Source organism: Toxotes jaculatrix, chromosome 2 (assembly GCF_017976425.1).
Source record: "Toxotes jaculatrix isolate fToxJac2 chromosome 2, fToxJac2.pri, whole genome shotgun sequence".
In the NCBI taxonomy this organism is placed as follows: Eukaryota; Metazoa; Chordata; class Actinopteri; family Toxotidae; genus Toxotes; species Toxotes jaculatrix.
The window spans coordinates 19,351,584-19,372,163 of NC_054395.1; the positions used below are offsets into that span (position 1 = coordinate 19,351,584).

Genomic DNA, 20,580 nt, shown 5'->3' on the forward strand with positions numbered 1-20,580 from the left:
TGCTCTAAGCAAACTTCACACGCGTGTCTTTGGACTGTTCTCTCAACCCTTGAGGCGTACTGTATGGGTCCCAGGTAGAAGTCTGTCATTACTGTACCATACTGAACAAGGACTTAGAAGCAGGGATTTCCATGTGATGAAGCCCTCCATTGACAAAACCTTAAAGGAGGAGGAGGAGGAGCAGGGTGGAGCATGCCTAGGCCCTGACATAATAACACACCTACAGGCCCAACAGCCGACACACATGTCGAAGGTAAATACGCGTGTCAGAGGGCACGGGAGCATGGACAGACATGATGAATGGCCCGAAGATCCCACGAGGCGACGCACATACAAACGTGCTTGGAGAGAGAGGAAGGTGATGTGTGGTCAGCCCCTCCTCATCACTGCAACACAGAGAATCCCATTCACACACTGCACCGACCCTCTATGTCTCATCATTACCTATCATAACAATGGCACTGTAACACCATACGTTTGTGCATGTGGCTGTGTAAATGTGCATACGTGTGTGCATATCCTATGCGTTCTTGCATATGTTTCTGTGTGCTTGTAGCTATACATGTGAATTTGCCCAGTGAGTGAACGCAATGCTGTTTGGCTGAATATGTGATTGTGTAAATACAGTTTTTCAGTGTGAATGTGCTGTGTGTGTGAATGTGCGTGAGTGCATATGCTATATATGTGTGTCCAGGCCCCTTAGAGAGATCAGTGAGCGGGGACATGACCTTGCCAGTACAGCTGGTCTCTCTGTGTGTTTAGTCAGTGTAACCATGGCGATGGCGCTCTGCAGACAGGATGTCTATGATGGGGATTTGAAAGTCATAACGTCGCTACTGCTCTAAGCTTCATTATGCCATGGGTTACTGTAACTAGCCAACAAATGGATATATGAGCACACTTGAACTTCGGGGTTACAGGTTGGGGCTTATTACATTTCCATCATGCAGAATAGCTCATTTGTCTTTGAGTGAGGTTTTTGATTTAATGACATGATAATAAGGAATCAGAAGAAGATGAAGCAAAAGCAGGCACCTACGGTAACACTGTCATTTATTTTAAATCATTTAAAACATCTCTTTCCATTGTACCTTTATTTATTTATGTATTTGCATCCACATTAGTTACCAGTGCAATAGTTGTTCTTCCTGGTGTGAACAGAAAAATACTACAACAATTACACATGATTATTTAAATAAAAGTAAGTGAAAGTAATATTATATACACAACCGTTTATATACATATATGCCATATTTAAGAACTAATTTGCATATAAAACATGTAACTACATTTAGAGTTTTAATTTCTTGCATTTCCATTTAAGCTTTCTTGTGTGGAAATGAAAATTTATATCAACAGGTGTATGAGCACATTCTTTATTGTCTGATGTGGCGCAGGTGGTACATGTGTACGTGTGTTGTGTTGTTTTTAGTTATTTTACTCTGACCCATGCGTCTCCTTTTCTCTGGCCCTTTTCTGCTAACCAGATTCGGCTCTCTCCCACCCTTCACAGCTCTACTCCATCTTCTCCCTGTTCTTTCTTCCACCACTCCCTTCATCATTCTCCTCCTCCCTTCCTCCATCCATCACCCCCTCCATCAATCACTCTCGCACTCTATCATCTGTTTTTTTGCGTCATTTACTATTTCCTCCCTGACTCTCTACAGCTCTACAGCTTCTTTCTTTTCCTTCTCCTACTGTCTTGCAGAGTGTATAGAGCCTAGAAATGTGTGCATGATTTCCCCTCCATCTCTCAAATTGTCAACTCTGTCCTTCTCTGCCTCTAATAATTTCAACATTGTCAGTTCTGCATCTCTTTATGAGCCTGCTTAAAAGCTGCCGCTACCATTTCTTTGCTCTATCATCATTTTCCATCACTAAAATGTAAACAGAGATAATATCAGCTACATTCCCAGTGTCTACGGGAGGATCAGGTTCAGCAAGCCACTGTGATGTTGTGGCATGTAGTATTATCCCATTCAGACTATGGAAACATCTCAATGACTAGCTATTCAAAATGTCCAAACACATAATTTCTCTATTGTGCACCTACTCCCCATGACCCTAGACTCATTTAATGACTAGCTCCTCTGGAGGCCATCTGTGTGTGTGTGTGTGTGTGTGTGTGTGTGTGTGTGTGTGTGTGTGTGTGTGTGTGTGTGTGTGTGTGTGTGTGTGTGTGTGTGTGTGTGTGTGTGAATAGTGTACAGTATGGAGGAAACCCAATCTGGTGTGGGGTGACAGAGCAGACCCTGCAGCACTCCTTATACATCAAGCATTCGGCTCTATATCTGAAAAAGGTCGAATATGAAAATTCTCTGTCTCTCACACACACAGAGAGAGACAGAGAACACACACACACACAGACATACAGACACAGACACACACATACACACAATAAGAGCTAGGAAACCCAGCATGCAATGAGAGGATATTGAAAATGATTTTTTCCCCTCTTGTCTCTTTCATTAACAGTGTTGAAAAGCCAAGATTCTGCTCTCTCTGTCTCTAGCTAGCTACACACACACACACACATTAAAAACACACAGAGAGCTCCCCAGTTCACTGGGGAACGTGCCTCACATGGTTTGCTTCAGCTGGTCTTCTTGACAAATGCCACATTACAGCGGAGAGAAGGAGAAACTTGGCATGCAATCAAACTTCTCTCATGATTTCTAAGATTTGAAATACTTCAGTTTGTATAGCCCCTCCATTCCATCCTCACCTCCCTCTCATTCTCTCTCTGTCTCATTTTTTCTTGCTTTCACTCTAACTCCCTTTCTCTCTCTCTCTCTCTCTCTCTCTCTCTCTCTCTCTCTCTCTCTCTCTCGTTACCTTTCTTTCTCTGCCCTATCTTTCCTGTTCAGTTTTCCTTGTGCTAACTTGGACCAGAGCTGTGCTGTGGGAATATGGCCCCCTTTTAAAGGAGAAAGCCAAAGTTTGTGTAAGTGCGTGCGTGTCTGCAGACATGAGTGATTATATGTGAGTTCCACAGAGATTGTGTGTACATTCTGCGTGCGTATCTTTGTGGCTTGTTCAGATGTAAGTCAGTCTCACGAAGCTTCGCTGCTTGCAATTCAACAGTCCTTTAATCCTCATCACCAGTGACCCCAAACCCCAGCCTCCGACCTCTTCGTACACACAGACACACACAGAGTCCAATGCACGAGAGACCACACACATACTCATGCCCCCTGTGCCCCTTCCATTAGTTCTTACCAGTGTCGACTTGTATTCAGTCAAAGTCCCAAACACAAAGGCAAAGAATGCCATCTACTTTGTTGGTGTTTACGTCAACCAACCATCACACTAACTTTCTTTCTCAGACATCAATCTAATGGTGATATAATAATGATTTATGCCTAGTGCCAGTTAAATACAAAAGTATCATTCACATGTCAGGTCTGTGAGTGTTTTCCCAATTTCACGTACATACCTGGAAGCCCGGATTGTGTCTGTATCATATGTAATACATTTCCTCTGTTAAACATCCCTGGTAATGTTTGGATGGTGGAAATTGGAACAGACAGGAAGATGATTTATATCACGTGTGTGTGTTTGTGTGTGTGTGTGTGTGTGTGTGTGTGTGTGTGCACAGATACACAGGGAAGGGCACTGTCTTTTACAGTCTCCAGCAAACTGTACACACACATACAGCAGGCAGACAGACACATATACACATTCTTTTAGAGTTAGTGTGATCAGAGGAGCTTGTGAGGCATAACTGATTTTAAAAGTTGTGTTTTCAATACATATGTGCCAGCCTTCCCTTTTGTACTGTACTGAGTGGCTGACATTAAAGGCAGTTCTCTGCCGCACATGACAACCAGATATGTGGCTCCATGCTCCTTCAATCAGAGCGCTCAAAGCAAACACACATGTAGCCACTCCACTGACAGATCACTGAACTCGCTCACACATTCATACATACCCACTGACACACACTCACACATGGAAATGCAGCCAGTCCTGCAATACGTTTTGTTTTTTTTTTGGTTTCCTCCTTCTCTAACTCTCTCTTTGTCACACACCCAGACATCCACATGAAAAAAAACAGCTGCACACATATTTCTTCTGACCTGCTGTCTAAGGCTGCACCACCTGTCCTCAATAAATGTAACTTTTCACAAGGCAGCGAAAGACAACGGCTGATCCTGCTTCAAAACACACCTCAGAGCTGATGTCTATATAACACTCAGATGCACAGATGCACATGTGAACAGGTGAGTGTATAATACAGCCTAATACAGTATTAGACACAGGTTTCTGTTGCAGAAATAAAGCTGCTGTGCAGGGTAATGAAAATGCTCCCGATAAAGCACTGAGTGAATCATGCCAATGTTAATAAAATATCCTTGATCATATACTTTTATGGGTTGGGTGTGCAGTCACTACTGCTAGTACTTGTGGTTTATTTTCTCTGACTGTACATCTTACTTCAGTTACCAGCACCCCTTGCTCTGCAGTCCACACTGTGCTTCCTCCTCTAGTAACTACACCTGAATTAATTCAAATTACTGAGTCCTAAGTTAAAGAAATGCATAGTTATGAATGTGCAACATATGCTAACAGAGTATGTGATTATTATTCTGTGGGGCCTATTCTGATCCTCGTCCTGAAAGAGTTACATGAAAAGAATATTACATCTGTTGAAGTGAAAAAAAATAGGTACACAGACAGACTAGATAGATAGATAGATAGATAGATAGATAGATAGATAGATAGATAGATACTGAAGGGGAGTGTGAGACTAACTTCATCTCCAGAATCTCCTCCAGCTGTTTGCGTCTCTCCTGGCGCAGACTGTTGAGGTGTCCATCTCTTTCATGCAGGGACTGCTGAGTGGAGGACAGACGGAGTTTGGTGGCGTCCAGCTCTTGTCGCGTCTTCTCCAAAGCTCCCATGAGCTCCTCCAGCTATTGAAGGAGAGATACATACACACAAGTTTAAGCTGAATGAAAATATGTCAGGATACTCACGTACATAGCTCTGTTACCAAACGTAAGAAGTGTTGATTAAAGCATATAACATCTCGCATAAAATCCAACATGCAAGATCTGTTTTACACTTGTGCATGCCCAGTCTCACACACACACACACAAACACACACATGGAAATGGTACAGTGAGGTCATCAGATACACACATAAGTGCAATTTTATTTGTCTACATATGTGTATTTCTGAGGGTGTGTGTGTGATGGAATGCTACAATGGAGTGAAATGACTGCCTAAACATGAAAAGGAAAGGCCAGTAGCAGTCGAAACTACTCAGTTTCAAAGGTTTGTTGAATGATTTGTCCACTGACCCTTGCGCTTGAAATAAGGCTCCACCTTTCTCCACTTATTTTATCTCACTCTCAAGTGTGGTTCTACTTTAGAGCAGGTGAGAATAAGGCTCAACCCCTCAACTACATCTCCTCCCTCTGCACTCACATGTCCTCCAGCCATGCACGCCTGTGTGTCCAACCTGAGTGTCTGATAGACAGGATGTGACCTCAGGGCATCATTATCTTAAGACAGGAAGTGTCTAATTGTCTAACAACAAGTACTTCACAACAGAATCCGGTACCAGACAGGACTGCCCAGATGATGTAAATGGAAGACCAATAGAATATGATTGTATGGACAGAATATAGAATAAGATCTTTGTTCAGTTCTGATGATTTTGAGATTTGTGATATAAGACAATAAGTTCTTAAATGTAGAATTAATGAAATTCTCAAACAAACAAAAGGAAATAAAGTAAAGGAGAAGCAAAGAAAAAAGAGTGAAAAGGAGTATTAGGGAAAAGCACTGCATGGGGTAGGACATGAAAAAAGGAACGGGCCTCTTTTATGAAGGGGCCAAATCGTTCACACATTTTCAGGACACCCTCCGTCTCCGCCGGTTTTCTAGGTGTGTTTCACAGATGTCAGATAATGTGCACAAGGACTGTTCATGAATATCACATATGGAGTAAGAGAAGAAAGGGTGAAAGTAAAACAAGTGTGAAATAAAGAAATTTGAAATGGTGGGAAAGTGACAACTTTTAGTCATAACTTTATGGAAATGTAACAAGGCATTGTTTCAAATAAAATATACACCATATCCCTGCCAACAACAACTGACCTCTAAAGTCTCCAGCAGCTAATATACCCAATTTCATCAAGACATCCAACTGTCCAAAACCAAACCACGGTTAATGTTTGATGTCTTCTTTCAGGCTTAACTGAATCCAAAGCCAATCTTTTCATCTTGAAAGCCAAGGGTCTCACACACACACACACACACACACACACACACACACACACACACACACACACACACACACACACACACACACCATTTACACCTACCACATGTCTATCAACCTTTATGCGCCAACTGCTCCCCTCCCAGTTCCCCATTAGTCCACCACCCAAGCTAGCCCTCACTTCACAATCACATCATTAATAAGGAATACAATGCATTTTAGTGAAATTAGGGACCTAATCAGCTTAACGGAGAGCCTGTGCGTGCTAATTTAGCTCAACTTCAAGGCAAAGCCCCCCCAGCCAGCCTAAGGCTCGCTAAGACTGGCCCAAAGCCCCTTTAGTTGCTAAGCTGATTGGGGGCTCAGAGGTAAGGGCCAAATCCCTCTTGTCCATTTGCGTCGGTGTTGCTGGTTCAAAGGCCTAGTTCAAACGCCACAGGGGGGGAGAGAGGGAGAGAGACAGGAACAAAAATGGAGAGAAAGGGAGAAAGAGTAGGGAGATAATTGGGTGAGACAACTTAAGAAGGCAGATGGGAGAGAACGAGGCTCAGGACAGTGGATGGACAGCAGAAATGATGCCAGGAGAAAGTCAAGAGACAGAGAGAAGCAGAGGCGGACTCAGAGACTTAGAGAGCGGGGGTGTGAAGAAAAGTGACCCAGGGCATTACCCATGCTCCATTTCAGCAGGTCAGGCTGATGGAAGACTTTCAGCGCATTACACATCATGAGACTGATTACTCTGGGACAGAGGAGAGAAGAAAGAAGCAAATCAAGGAAACCGCAAGGGCGGGTGGTGGGGGGAATGTGAGAATGTGAGTCTGGCAGGGCGCTCTGAAATGGTGCCAGGGTCAGGTGATGTTTCAGAAAGACCTGTCCCTCTCTCCATTGCCCTAGCATCCCTCCCCACACACACTCTTTTTCTGCAAAGTCTGAAGCAAGAACGGCACTTGACTGACGAATGTGAAACTACATGTTCATGGCACGTTGACTCGCTGCCTCCTTACGCGGTGATGTTGTGTTGGCTTGCAGAGTTCAGTGTGTTGTCAGCATCTACCAGTGAGCATCAGTGACTGGGCAGCACCTCTCCTTGTGTCGACAGCGCGACTGTAACTCTTTTCTTGCTCAATACATGTCACGTTCAGTTGCCAGTATGAGTGCATGCTGGCTCAGTGTGTTCTCTATGTGTAAGGTCTGGATTGACTTGAAAATAAATTAACTTGACTATTACTTTTGGGGTCACTGAGTGTTAACATGTCACAAGTTAGGAAAGGATTTCCTTGACTCTCTGGCTACACACGGGTAAACTTAGGTCAATGCTGAATCATCCACTTCTATGCATGCAAAAAGTCCCACAGACATAAATATACTGTTCTTTCGGACTTCACAGTGGATCAGAATATTGTTTGATAAACACAGTATCCATGCTGACTATAAGTCAAGCGTGTAAAGTACAGAAATTGTGAAAAAAAGAGGAAAAAAACAAGCCACAGTTAGCATTGGCTCTCACTGAATTTTCTAAACTGAGTTTGACCCTTATTTTCCCGCTCTGTCCACCAATCTCCTCTCTTCATCTTTTAAGTTCCCCTCTATCAGCTTCTATCTTTGAATGTGTGTGTGTGTGTGCGTGTGTGTGTGTGTGTGTGTGTGTGTGTGTGTGTGTGTGTGTGTGTGTGTGTTTGAGAAGGAACATATGTGTGTGTTTGAAGCAATACAGCTCCCATTCTCCCTAAAAATGTTAGTTCTTGTTTTAACCGCTGATCGCTCTCATATTACTTGCGGCACGCATAAGTAATGCAAGGTCATTCTCATTCAAATGCACACTCACACCAGGAGGAAACACACTCCCTCGCCCTGTTTCTCTTTCTCACCACAGACACACCTACGCTCTCTCTCACACACACACACACACACACACACACACACACACACACACACACACACACACACACACACACACACACACACACACACACACACACACACACACACAAACTTTTTTGGACCCACTTAAAGATGCAGACCGACCAGCTGGCAGTCAGAAAGACAGATAGATAGCAGGTCATACTGAGTAAAAGGGCAGCCTGTACTCCATCAAGACCGCAAGCCCAAAGTCTAAAGCTTTGTTAATGAATTCTGATTACATGCACATAAACTCACAATAAGTCAAACATATGCTTACATTTTGAAGCATGCAACAGAAAACATAATGAGAGGAAGAAAATGAAAGTAGGACGAGGGAACTTTTTTGTTACAGTTTTAAATTTCAGTTTAGAGGCAGAAAATAAATGCAAAAATAAAAGAATGTTTAGAGAAGTAAAACTGAATTAAAAATCAAAGAATATAAGAGATGGGAAGGAAAAAGCAACTGTCTACTAATGATATTTGATGGTTTAGACATGAGACATATGAAATGACTGAGGCTCACCCAAGAGTGTAACTGCAGTCTGCCTGCAGACTCTCTCTCCCAACTGCAGTCTGCCTGCAGTTACACTCTTAGCCACATGGGGGCGTAGTTAGGCACCTAACATTTTCTCAGTGGTCCTTCTTGGTCCGAGCTGAGCCGATACCTGCACTCATTTTAAAAGATAGGCCAGGTTGCTTATGTAGAGGTGCACGCGACTGTCTGTATGTATGAGTGTGTGTATACAGTATGTGTGTGTGCTGTGTGTGTGTAACATCAGGTAAACCTCTCTCTGGGCCTGAACACGGTCAGCTTCCTCCTGCGCCCAGAGAGCCTCCCTATGTGCGGATGTGTTCATGCTCTCCCTCAGTGCCATCTCCAACTCCCTGATCCGCTCCGCCGTCTCCCACATGGCATCCTGGGAAGCTGAAAGAGGTAGCTGGGAGGGGGCAAGGGTTGGAAGCAAAGTAGCAAATGCATGGGAGAGAGTGTTTTTGTTTGAGTATATATATATATATATATATATTTTAAATCATCAAATGTTTTTGCACTGGAATAATACTACACTGGCAAAAAATAATAATAATTTGAGGAAAAAGTGTATTTGTTGGTCCCTCTGCTAAAAGGAATCCGATCCTTGTAAAACAGAAACAAAGGAAAGACCCGGTGAAGTCAAAAGCTGTGGTGACAGAAGAGCAAGACTCTTCTTAGAAGAAACCGATATAGCCAAGAGAGAAAAGAGTGATAAGTGATGGTGAGGTGGAGAGTTAGTGTGTGGCCTCTCTGACACCCATGGTGAGTGGAGGAAATGGATCCTTCTCCACACTGGGTGATGGAACTGTGAAAGAAAACACTGGACAGAAATAATAAACGCCCCAATTCTCTCTCTCTCTCAGTTTTTTCTCTACTTTCTCTCCGACTCCTACAAAGTTGACACACCTTCGGGTTCACACGTTCACACGCTTCTGGGAGCAGTACAGAAGCCTTCGAGTGACATGGACAAGGAGACACTTTCAAACAGTTCAGTTAAACTCAGGGGTATATCCTTGTTGCAGAACAGTCAGACTAATGTTTTGATGGTGCAAATAAGGGTTGTGCCAAGGAGACACTCACTATAATTATATCCACACTAGCCAAAAACACCAGATCAATCCCTGAAATGTCACATAAACACTTTTAAAGTCAGACCTTGGGCTTCCTTCCACAGCAGCTTCCTGCTGCCAAAACAGCAGAAAGCAAACCGCTGCAAAATAGGTGTTTTGAGGGTGTGAATCAGCACTGGAAGCTTCAACACCACAAACTTGCTAACACACTTGTAGATGCATCAAGCAACAACAAGTACAAGCAACAAGTGGCAAGAAGGTGTGTCGGAAGAAACAGACCTTGGAGGCAATGGAGATGAGCGGGAAACTCTCTCCAGATAACAACAAAGCAAAAACTGGTAATGGGGAAAACTGCTGACTTAGTTGTGATGGATGACAATTCATTGGCTGAAATATTTCAGTGTTTCATTGAGCCTCACTGCACATTCCTAAACTGACATTTCATCTCAGAACCGGCTGCTCCATGTTTGTAGAAGTGAGTTAGTGAAGAGTTAGTGAATTCATATGTTTGGCATCAGCTAGAAATACAGCTGATGGTTGTATACCGAGAGCTCAACGTGAATGTGCATGTGTCTAATACCAGCACTAAGTCTGACAGGACTCTGAATGACTAATTTTTGTACTGCATAAAGCAGAGCTCCAGGCTAAACAGTACCATGGCTCACACATGGGGAATCCATTGTGATGGCAAAAAACACATGTCAAACTGAAAAAAGCAGCGTGAAAGTAATTTTATGAGACATTGCCAGGAACATGTGAGATGCATATGAATGGCTTACTGACTGCCTCTAATAAATATCAAAGAAGAGTAAATGAATTTTAGGTTACTATCGGCACATGCTCAAATTTGAGGTAACAGTATTGAAAAAGAAAAAAGTGCTATCAAGACATCTCTAAGGACGTATCGTAATCGTATAATAAACAGATGAAAAAAAGATCTATTACTGACCAAAAAGTAATAGATCTAATTCAGTGATTCTAACTAAAACAGGAGCAACGGAATTATCCCTGAGCGCGATGAAAATAGCACCAAGACAGCCAAATCACAAGTGGATACTTGTGGCTCGTCATGTCAGCAAGACACAGCTGGAGGTGAGCGACAAACACCCGCACACACACATACAGAGGCAGGCTGTGTGCGTCAGCAGTCCAAAGCTGTAATTGGATGTGACAGACGGGCAGTAATTCGATGCACCAGAATCAACAAGCACTGGTCTGACCCCGCCCCATACATATAAACGCACGCACACACACACATTAACACACACACACACACACATCCCACTGAGATGGGGGCTGCAAGTGCTGGACCCCCAAGTGAAACCTAACCAGAAAGCTGTGTCTGCCAGTGTGTGTGCGCACATATACAGTATATGTGACAGTCTATATGTGTGTGTGAGTGTATATCCGTGTGTTATGTGAGTTTTATTAGTAACAAGAGAATATTGCTGGCTGAAAACAAAGAATGGAAAAAAAGGGCAAGAGAGATAAAAAGATTCAGAGAGTGGGGAAAAATGGAAAGATAATTGCCTCTGCAGCACCAATCATCACCTAATGCCCTTGGGAAGGATCATTATGGAGTCTGGCCCTTTTTGGTTTGATGGAGGGATTATAATCACTAAAATAAACGAGCAGAGAGTGAGAGAATGTACATTTCCAGAAGTTGTGTACCTATGATCCTCATTTTCACACACACAGGCACACACACAAACCACTTACCCACATAGCCTGATCCAGGCAGACACAGACATCTGTCTCTGTAAAAAGCAGCATCAACCTCTATGTTCCTATTTCATGATTCAAAAAAGTACGTGTGCAGAACCAGAAGTTTCATATACAATTTACAGACTGTGGAAACAAGCCTAGAGTGAATGAAAATCCTGAAATATTTCTATCTTCTTTCATTTTCTTCAGCTTAAAAAAAAACTGTAATCCTTGTGTCTCTAAACAAAGTATTGAGTGTCGCTGTTGCCTCTCCATTACAGATAAAAGAGAAATAAAAGGCCTGTTTGAAGGCTTGAAGTGAACATTTCCGATGTGAGTTTTCTCTGTGCTTGTGAAGTGCAGCGTGGCGCGATGGAGACGATGGAGCGGAGAGATGCTATCTCTCTATCCCACATAAACTCTCCTGGTTGGATGGGGGGACGAAGCGATGAGGGAAGGCCCTGTTTGTTTGTGTTTACCCTCGGAGCGTGCTGTGTTCCCGATGGACCCGGTGATAAATGGAGACACAGAGCAAGCGGGGAAAAGGGAGAGAGACAGAGGCAACACTGCAACCCGACTGCTGAGAAAACACAACTTACAGAATACATACTGTACTAACACTAACATCTCAACATCACAGATAGTGAGCTGGAATGTGCAGTCACTTACTTTTAAATTGTTATATTCTACAATATTTCTCCTACTCTCTTTAAATAAATTGCGGCTGTATTTAATCATACTAGTCTTGATATTTATTACATTATATTACATACAGTCACATTTCTCAGGGACTTCTCTTCAAATGTTTTGTCTGGATTATTGTGTTAGAGCCCAACAGATAAGCTAATCAAAGATCGTATATGTTGACTTATAATAAAAAAAAAAAAAAAAGAAAAAGAAAAGAAAGAAATTGCAGTACAGAAATGCCAAAGTTCTGTTTGAGTTAATTTAAAAAGACTTTCCATTACAGTTTGTTTACCAGAAAGAACTTTTTCAACTGTAAAATGTTGCACTCACTCTTTAATTACCAAAATTAAGGGATTCTTATAAAAAATGTTTATTTTATGGGTTTATGTTATATCAAAAGTCTACAGCCATGTTGTGTGAGGATGTACCACCACCACAAAGCACAGCAGTGCTTTGAGCCAGCATGCTAACATCACAGTGCTAAGATGATCATAATGACAATGCTAACAAAGTTTAGCAGGTATAATGTTTAACCATGTTCACCATCTCAATTTGGCAAATTGGGAAGCTAACACTTGCTACTTTACAATAAACACAAAGTACAACTGAGACTGATGGGAATATTAGTTTTTAGGCATTTGGTTATAAACCAAACTTTTGATCTGACCTTGGCACCAGATGAAAAGTCAGAGGATAACCAAAGTGATTAGAATTCATGCTGACATAAATGTGTAAACCAAACTTTATGGCAAATAATCCAATAGTTGTTGAGGTATTTCTCTAAAAGCCACAAAAATGTCAACCTCATGGTGGCACTAGAGGAAAAGTCACCAAGGTTAACACAATTTATCCTCCGGGCACCATGAATGTGGATACCATATTTCATGGCATTCAGACAGTTGTTGAGTTATGTCATTCTGGACCACACTGGCATGAATATTTGGAAATAAAAAAAAATCAGATAACATTGATGCCAGTGTCATCCTCAAAAATCCACTACTGGTACTTTTAAATGAAAAGTACAGTATACTTGACTGTGAGCTTGATTTCCTGCCTGTGCTCTGACACTAGTATTTCCCTTGGTCAATATTTTATAATACATGGATTACATACATACTAAAACAAATTCAACCACCTCTGAAACTTTCCATTCTGCTCTTTTTGTGGACGTCATCTATCTCCCCTGACATCAACCCCACTACTCCCTTGCACTTGTCCCTGTACCTCTTTCTTTCTTTCTGGCACTTGCTTCGTGTCTCCTTCCAAGTTGTAGCAATATTAATGTGTACTACTCAGGCACTGTGTTTAGAGGAGGAAATAGGATGTTGGATGCTGCTTGCCAGCACACACAAAAATAACAAAATAGCTCTACCAAAAACAGACTGACAGAGGGGCTCTGGCTCTGTATGCCAGAGAGGTACAGGGAGGTGTACTTTACTTCATCGGTCCTGTGGGAATAACCTGGCACGGCTGCACTCTGCATATTAACACCTCAGCATAGGTTTTCAGGCTAGTAGACAAGCAGGCATACACACACACACACAACTCATGTTGACACCTAAGCAGGTATAAACCTTTATAAATAATATCAAAAATGGTACTTCAAAATTCTCTCTCTCTCTCTCTCTCTCCTGACTCACTAGACACAGTCCCTTACTATTCCCATCTGAGCCATTATGCCGCTGCTCCCGGCTGGGGTATGGAGCTGATTTCTGGTGGACTAAATGCCTGTCTCTTCCACTTAGGACTGACTCTGAGATGCACTGGGGGAGGGTGAGTTGGGGGGGGTGGGGGGGGTGGGGGGGGGGGGGGGGGGGGTGTAAGAGGCTTGCAAGACTGGAATAGGGGCTTTCTCTGCTCGGAAGAGCAGAATTGTACAGAAAAGGACTGAGTGACAGTGAGCAAAGTGTAGAGAAAGATAGATGAAGGGGAAAAGATAATACTCTGAGGAATGGCTCACAAAAGAGGTGAGGAGGAAAGAAAGAAGAGCATGAGCCAATCTGAGCCCATCTGGGAAGAAGAGGTGAAGAGGAGCTAATTTAGAAGTCAAAAGAATATGCACGCGCACACACACACACACACTCACAAACACACATATTCAAACCTGCGATAAAGAGTGCGGATGTCCATCAGTCAGGGCATCTTTCCTCATCTCACCCGGAACCGTCTGCTTCTGGATGTTTGGAGACTTGATTTGCCTTCAGATAGAGAAAAATAGATGACAGCAGATGAAGAGAATCGTATTCACATATATCTGTATGTATGCATACACATTATACACAATATACAATGGCCGCGTTTTACTTAAAATGATCTTTTCTACAATACTAATTGTAGTATTGATTTCCAATTTATAAAATACATATATGACATGTATAGAACTTTTGTTTCATTGTCCTGATTTGATTTATTTTCAGTGTTAAAACAAGGCGTGCATATTGCATCATACAGGTAAATGGCAGCGCTACAGTGGGTGCCAGACAGCATGGCTGTGCATGTGGCTTGTCTTAGAAACATGGCAGACTGGGACAAGACTAGACTTGACTGATGGATGTGAGACACTGCTGTGTAAATCTTTCAACAAGAAAACACACAAACACATACAGACTGGAGGCGCAAGCACAAGCATGCACACAAACACACAATCATTCTCAAAAATAGATGCGAGAAGTCTCCAGAAAACAGGATGACACTACACGCACACACACACACACAACAGCATGTGTTTTTAAGAAATAAATTGATGCAAGTCTATAGACACTGCCAGAAACACACACACACAGGATAATAAATCTGCTGTCAGTGTTGTGCATTTCTGAGGTGCTGATTACAGAGCTAAACCATGTATTAACCAGCCAGGATGGCTGTGTACTTACCTCCACACTAAGGCCTACTCCTTGTCATTTACCGAACTTACTTAGCCGGAGAACTATGGCACATGCACACGCACACACACACACGCACACACGCACACACGCACACACACACACACACACACACACACACACACACACACACACACACACACACACACACACACACACACACACACACATAAACATATAAACATAAACATCCCTGAACACACAAACACAAATACACTCACTGACAGACGCACATGAACCTCCATGTCCCATAAGGCGCACACACACAGCTGCACTTCTACACAATATATCTTCTCACAAACACACTCAAAATAGAATACAAACACATTCTTTGAGCTCCCAGTTCAGCCTTCGCACTTAAAAAAAAAAAAATGCACAGAAAGTGCGAAAAAGCTGACAGTGACAAATTAGCGCTTAAGAGAACCCTCCAATTCTGTAAACAGGCTGTGACCAAGCAGCTGCTAAAATGCGCCACATTATTATTCTATATCCACACTGGTGTGTTTACTCTGGGCAAAACCTACAAGCTGCCCCCACATATGGGCAAATATTTGCTGTCACCGGCCTTAGAATGGTGTGTGTGTGTGTGTCAGCTGAGTGATGTTGGTGTGCAATTAATGTGAAATATAGCTGACAAAAAGATGAATAAATGTAATACACACCAACCTTTCCACACACACAACAGTACCTTTCAAAACCTTTGAGGATTTTTTTGTTATAATAAGAGAAGATGGAGCAGGATGGGAGTGTTCAACATTTATATCAATATTTATATCTGATATTACTCCCTCTATACAAAACTGCACATACAGTTTATTGGGCTTGTCGTTTCACGTCTCTGGCTTGTATCTTTATTCCTTTTTTTAATGACTCTGCTGTTGATTTTATAAGTTTTTATCATTTTTACGAGTGGGTTTTGAAAAGTGCTGCGTAAATCAAGATTATCATTCAATTCTGTTACTGTTATGAATGAAACATATGTACACACATGTGTGCTGGTGCACACATATTTACACAGCGAGGAGGAGGAGGAGAGGAATTTGTTTATACTCTGATCTTTGATGTCGGTGTGTGTGTTTTTATAAGCTCAGATGCATGTCCATGGAGAACAAACTTGCCATGAGGGCATATCAGCTATCACACACAGCCGCTACTGGCACAGGTGCATAAACCAACGGACACGCTGGTTCCTTTTGATATACCCCCATCAGCCCATCAGCGTAAAATAAAATAAGTGTTTTGACCAATGTGAAGGCAAATGAGGGCATGTCGAGGGTGAATAAGGAGCAGACGGGCTGGGCTGAATGTGAGTGGAAAATGTGAAGCAGAACTGTGATTTGTTGATTACTGAAATGAGTAAATTCATGGGGGGAAAATAGTATTTTATTGCTGTGACATTTCTTTAAAAAAAAAAAAAGATGAAGTGAGAGGGAGAGAGGAGTGTGCCTGAGTCCAGCCATTTCCTAAACTGAGCGTAATAAGTAATTTTTCACATTTCCTCTCGCTTCTTCCACCTGGAGCACTCGACACATCCGCCTTCCAACATAAGCAGCTCCGCTTTATTTCTGGCTGTCAAAGCACAGCTCTGTTTTTTTTCCCCTTGTATATCTCTATACATATTTCAATCATTCTCTCTTTATCCCTCTTACTCTCTTTTTCCATCATCACTTTAATGTTCTTTTTCTCATTTTCTTTTCTAGTTTGTCTGTCATTTTTTGTCACTTGCAACTCACATCTCAGTGGGATAGCACAGAGAAATAAAACGAATTAATAATCTTCTGACCTCCCTCAAGAACTACTGCCGACATGCCCTTGAGCAAGGCAACAAAAGTAACCGAATGGCTCCAGTAGAGCTGTTGAGTGGCCGACAGCAGGAAGCTGCGGTCCCGCTGGGCTGCTCCCAGATCGGAATGTGGGAAACTGTGAATATTAAGTAGGGTGTTGCTGGAAAAGAGAATGCATTCTCAGTTGACTTTTCCTGGGTAAATAAAGGTTAAAAGGAGTAATAACCTTTTAAGAAAAAATCCAGATTTTTATCTCTTCCTTCATAACTCTTCTAATTCTTACTCCATCTCCTCCTCTTCTCTTTTAATAAACAGCAGAGTGGAACAAAATCCTCTGATTTAAATCAGACTGGGACACATCAGGGCAGTTACTACTCAGGGTCAGGGTTGTACACTACATGGAGTCAGATATGATCTCAATCAAATACATTCTCTCTGTTGTGCAAAAAAAAAAAGAGGTGAAGCACAGAAAAAGGAGAGCGAGGAATGAGAAGAAATGAAGGGACTCTGAAAGTGTAGCGTGAGGCAGTTGGGTCAACACTGGGAGTCTGAAGTTTTATCTGAGGCGCTTGTCTAGATGCAGTGCTGAGAGATCCAAACAGAACAAGCCTGTTTATTACTGATAGATGCTTTATGGTGCTTAGACATGTCTTATCGCAAAACAAATACCAGCTCACTGTTGCCTTTACATATTGTCTGTGTGTGTGTGTGTGTGTGTGTGTGTGTGTGTGTGTGTGTGTGTGTGTGTGTGTGTGTGTGTGTGTGTGTGTGTGAAAGGGTGAAACAGAAATGAGGTTAAAGGGGAAGAAATTGTTAGTCAGTTTGTGTTTTTTGAAATTTCTGGTGCAGGTGCAACTATATTTCAACAACAAAACAGGAAGTCGACATTTTCCAAGATAAAATGGACATTCAAATTGTATGGACACCTGCAGACACACATAACGTAACACTGTTTACAAATATTTTTTAATGTAGAAATATTATATACAGAGACTTCTGAGGTAATGTGTGTTTTGGCATGCATGCATACTGTGTGTGGGTTTTCACAAGATTGATTCTCTCAACATCTGGAGTTTGATTGTGGTTATAGGAATAAGGCCCAAAATTATGTGCGTGTTTACGTGTGCACATGGTTGTTTGTGAGCGTATGAATATTTGTCAGTCAACAACCATTGATTCCTCCCAGCCAACAGACGCTTGCGAAGTTCGTTGCTGCTGCTCTTGCTGTATTCTCCTCAGTCTCTTGAAATATACATCCACACTCACACACATACATAGGTACATGCACACACACACACACACACACACACACACACACACACACACACACACACACACACACACACACACACACACACACACACACACACACACACACACACACACCTCCCTTTTCCTGAAACCCTCCCTTACATACCACAGCGCTTACCACGTCTATAGCTGTGATATGGTGAGACAGGGAGCCTGATTTATTTTTCAAAGTTTAGCCCTCACATCACCACCGAAACATTAACAGTATAGGACTGTAACCACATTAAGATGAGTAATTCCACTAGTTCACAATATATAGCCACCAAGGAAGGAGTGAACGAAAAGGAAACATGGCTTTATATTCACTTGACATAAATAAAAAGTAAAGCATCTTTCTAATTTCCATGAACAATTTTTTAGTTAGAACTTATACCTCAGATTTCCGAGACATTTCTGATGCTTATCAAATAGACCATTTACCTTGTACTTGTACCATGTAACCATCTACATAAATTGTAGGAACATGATGCAAGGGAAATACTCAAATGGTACTTAACTGAACTCCCGGTATGTCAGGCTAAGAAATTAATTCTTTTTTCCATTTTAGTCCACTATATCTACACAAACTGCGCCAAGAGATCAGTAACCATGACTTTCAGAGCTATGTTTAACAAATCCAACTATTGGCATTAGTGTTCACAGCTGATACAGATGCTCTCTACAAAGCCTGATCAATTAGGCAGATTACTTAGGAATTACACATACACACATAACAGATTAAAAAAAAGATATAAGAACAACCATAAACTACCTATTCTTATTACTGATGACTTGCAGAAGATTACTAGGAGATCTATGCTATGAAATAGCTGTGAGTGTATCTCCCCTGTGCTGGAAGGTATTTATTACAATGACCTGCTGGCTACATTCATCTTTGACTCTCTCTGCTGCATTGCCAACTGGATGAGAAAGTGTCTATTTCCTCATCTGTTCTTCTCACTCTCCATCCAGATAGTGGTTAATAGGCCATCTGGCTGCGTTCCAACAGAAACACTCTGATTAAAAAGACATTCATCCTCTGCCCAGACACATCTTGCACAGTCTGACACAGAAGTCCAATCAGCGCACAGACACTCGTACGCCCATTCTGTCATATACCACATGTGGACAGACACACACGTGTAAAACACACACATATTTTTAGTTCTGGTGTGTTAAATCAGATCATGAGTGCAGTAACTTGATGCCCCACTAATCTCCACTGCACTCACACAAACACAAACCGTACATTTGTTCATGATTTTACATGTGTGTTTGCAGCGGCAGTGTATGACTGCAGTGGACTCTCCTCTGATAACCTGCAGCATGACCTCTAACCTGTACATGCTGACCAGAAGGGAGGGGTTGGACTGTTAGGAATGACTGTTTGACACTAATGAGACAGCAGTCCTGATAGGATGGATGAGCTGTGGGGAATAGAAACCCCTCCAATGCTTGATCCAGAAACTAAACAAATAGATTAACACAAACATGTACATGCACACAATCTGGTGACAGCTGCATGTGACCAGCTTTCACATGAAGTCTTAGATGTAGAGGCATGACGCATGCACACAAACACATGGAAACAGAGAGAAGACTGTGTGAACAAACTCTGCGGGAGCTACTGTATCCCTATAATACTTGATGCTCATGCGTTCCCACAGAGTTTGACTCAGCACACGGTTTCCATGCCAGAGTGGAGAGTCTGTAAAACGGGTAATGAATGAGGCAGGAAACTGTGTTGGATCCAGTACACGCAGACCATCCAGATTCATTTTAAACCATTCAGAACCACAGCTATCGTTAACACACCTGATGGGGCTTTCGTGTGTTAAAAAATTGTTCTTTTCACGTACATTTTTCACACTCGTGGCTTCTTCTGTGCTGCTGGCAATCCACCAAAAAATATGCCACACACTATCAATCAACATATACAGACACACTGAGCAGCACGCAGCTAAATATAACTGCCTTAAGTTCAGATATGTACTCTGCACAGACACACATACAAAAACACACCTCTTTCTTTGCTTCTTTTTTCACACATGCACACACACGATGTGTTGCCAACAGGTTGAGAATTTAATTGTTGTGGTGGAGAACAGATAGTGCCGCATGTCAGTGATGTGCATGCAGAGACTAATTCAGTTTAGAGGGGGAACCCAGGTTGTCTTCTGTAGCTACAATTTACAGGTGTACCCTAAACGCCTCTCATTCAGACTATCAGCAGACACTACAACTTACCAATGTGATACTGCGGGCTATATGCAGGCTATCAGTAGATGCTAGCTAGGCAGCTGCACACAGAGAAGTCTCTAGCTCCTACTCAGTTACTGTTGCACATGCAACTCAGACAAATGTGTGGCCAAAAATTTATTTGAATAGATTGAAATAAGGCGTTCTAATGTAAGATTTACTTAAGCTGAAACCACGCGATTTTATCGTCTTGGGCGGGCCGCCCAAGTAGAGCCTATGTATGGGAAACGCTGC

General features: G+C 42.2%; 1 protein-coding gene across 3 annotated transcripts in view; it reads right to left on the reverse strand.

Annotated features, from left to right (window-relative positions):
• LOC121192311 (ERC protein 2-like) overlaps nt 1-20,580 on the reverse strand; it is a 145,723-nt gene that overhangs the window by 62,656 nt on the left and 62,487 nt on the right. For 2 of the 3 annotated variants that reach the window (XM_041053946.1, XM_041053954.1), the window contains exons 10-12: nt 14,233-14,326; nt 8,921-9,073; nt 4,756-4,916 (exon numbers count right to left, since the gene is read on the reverse strand). In XM_041053946.1, coding sequence (XP_040909880.1) covers nt 4,756-4,916; nt 8,921-9,073; nt 14,233-14,326 — 408 coding nt within the window. The remainder of the gene's footprint in view (nt 1-4,755; nt 4,917-8,920; nt 9,074-14,232; nt 14,327-20,580) is intronic. The other variant, XM_041053961.1, reaches the window with a different exon arrangement.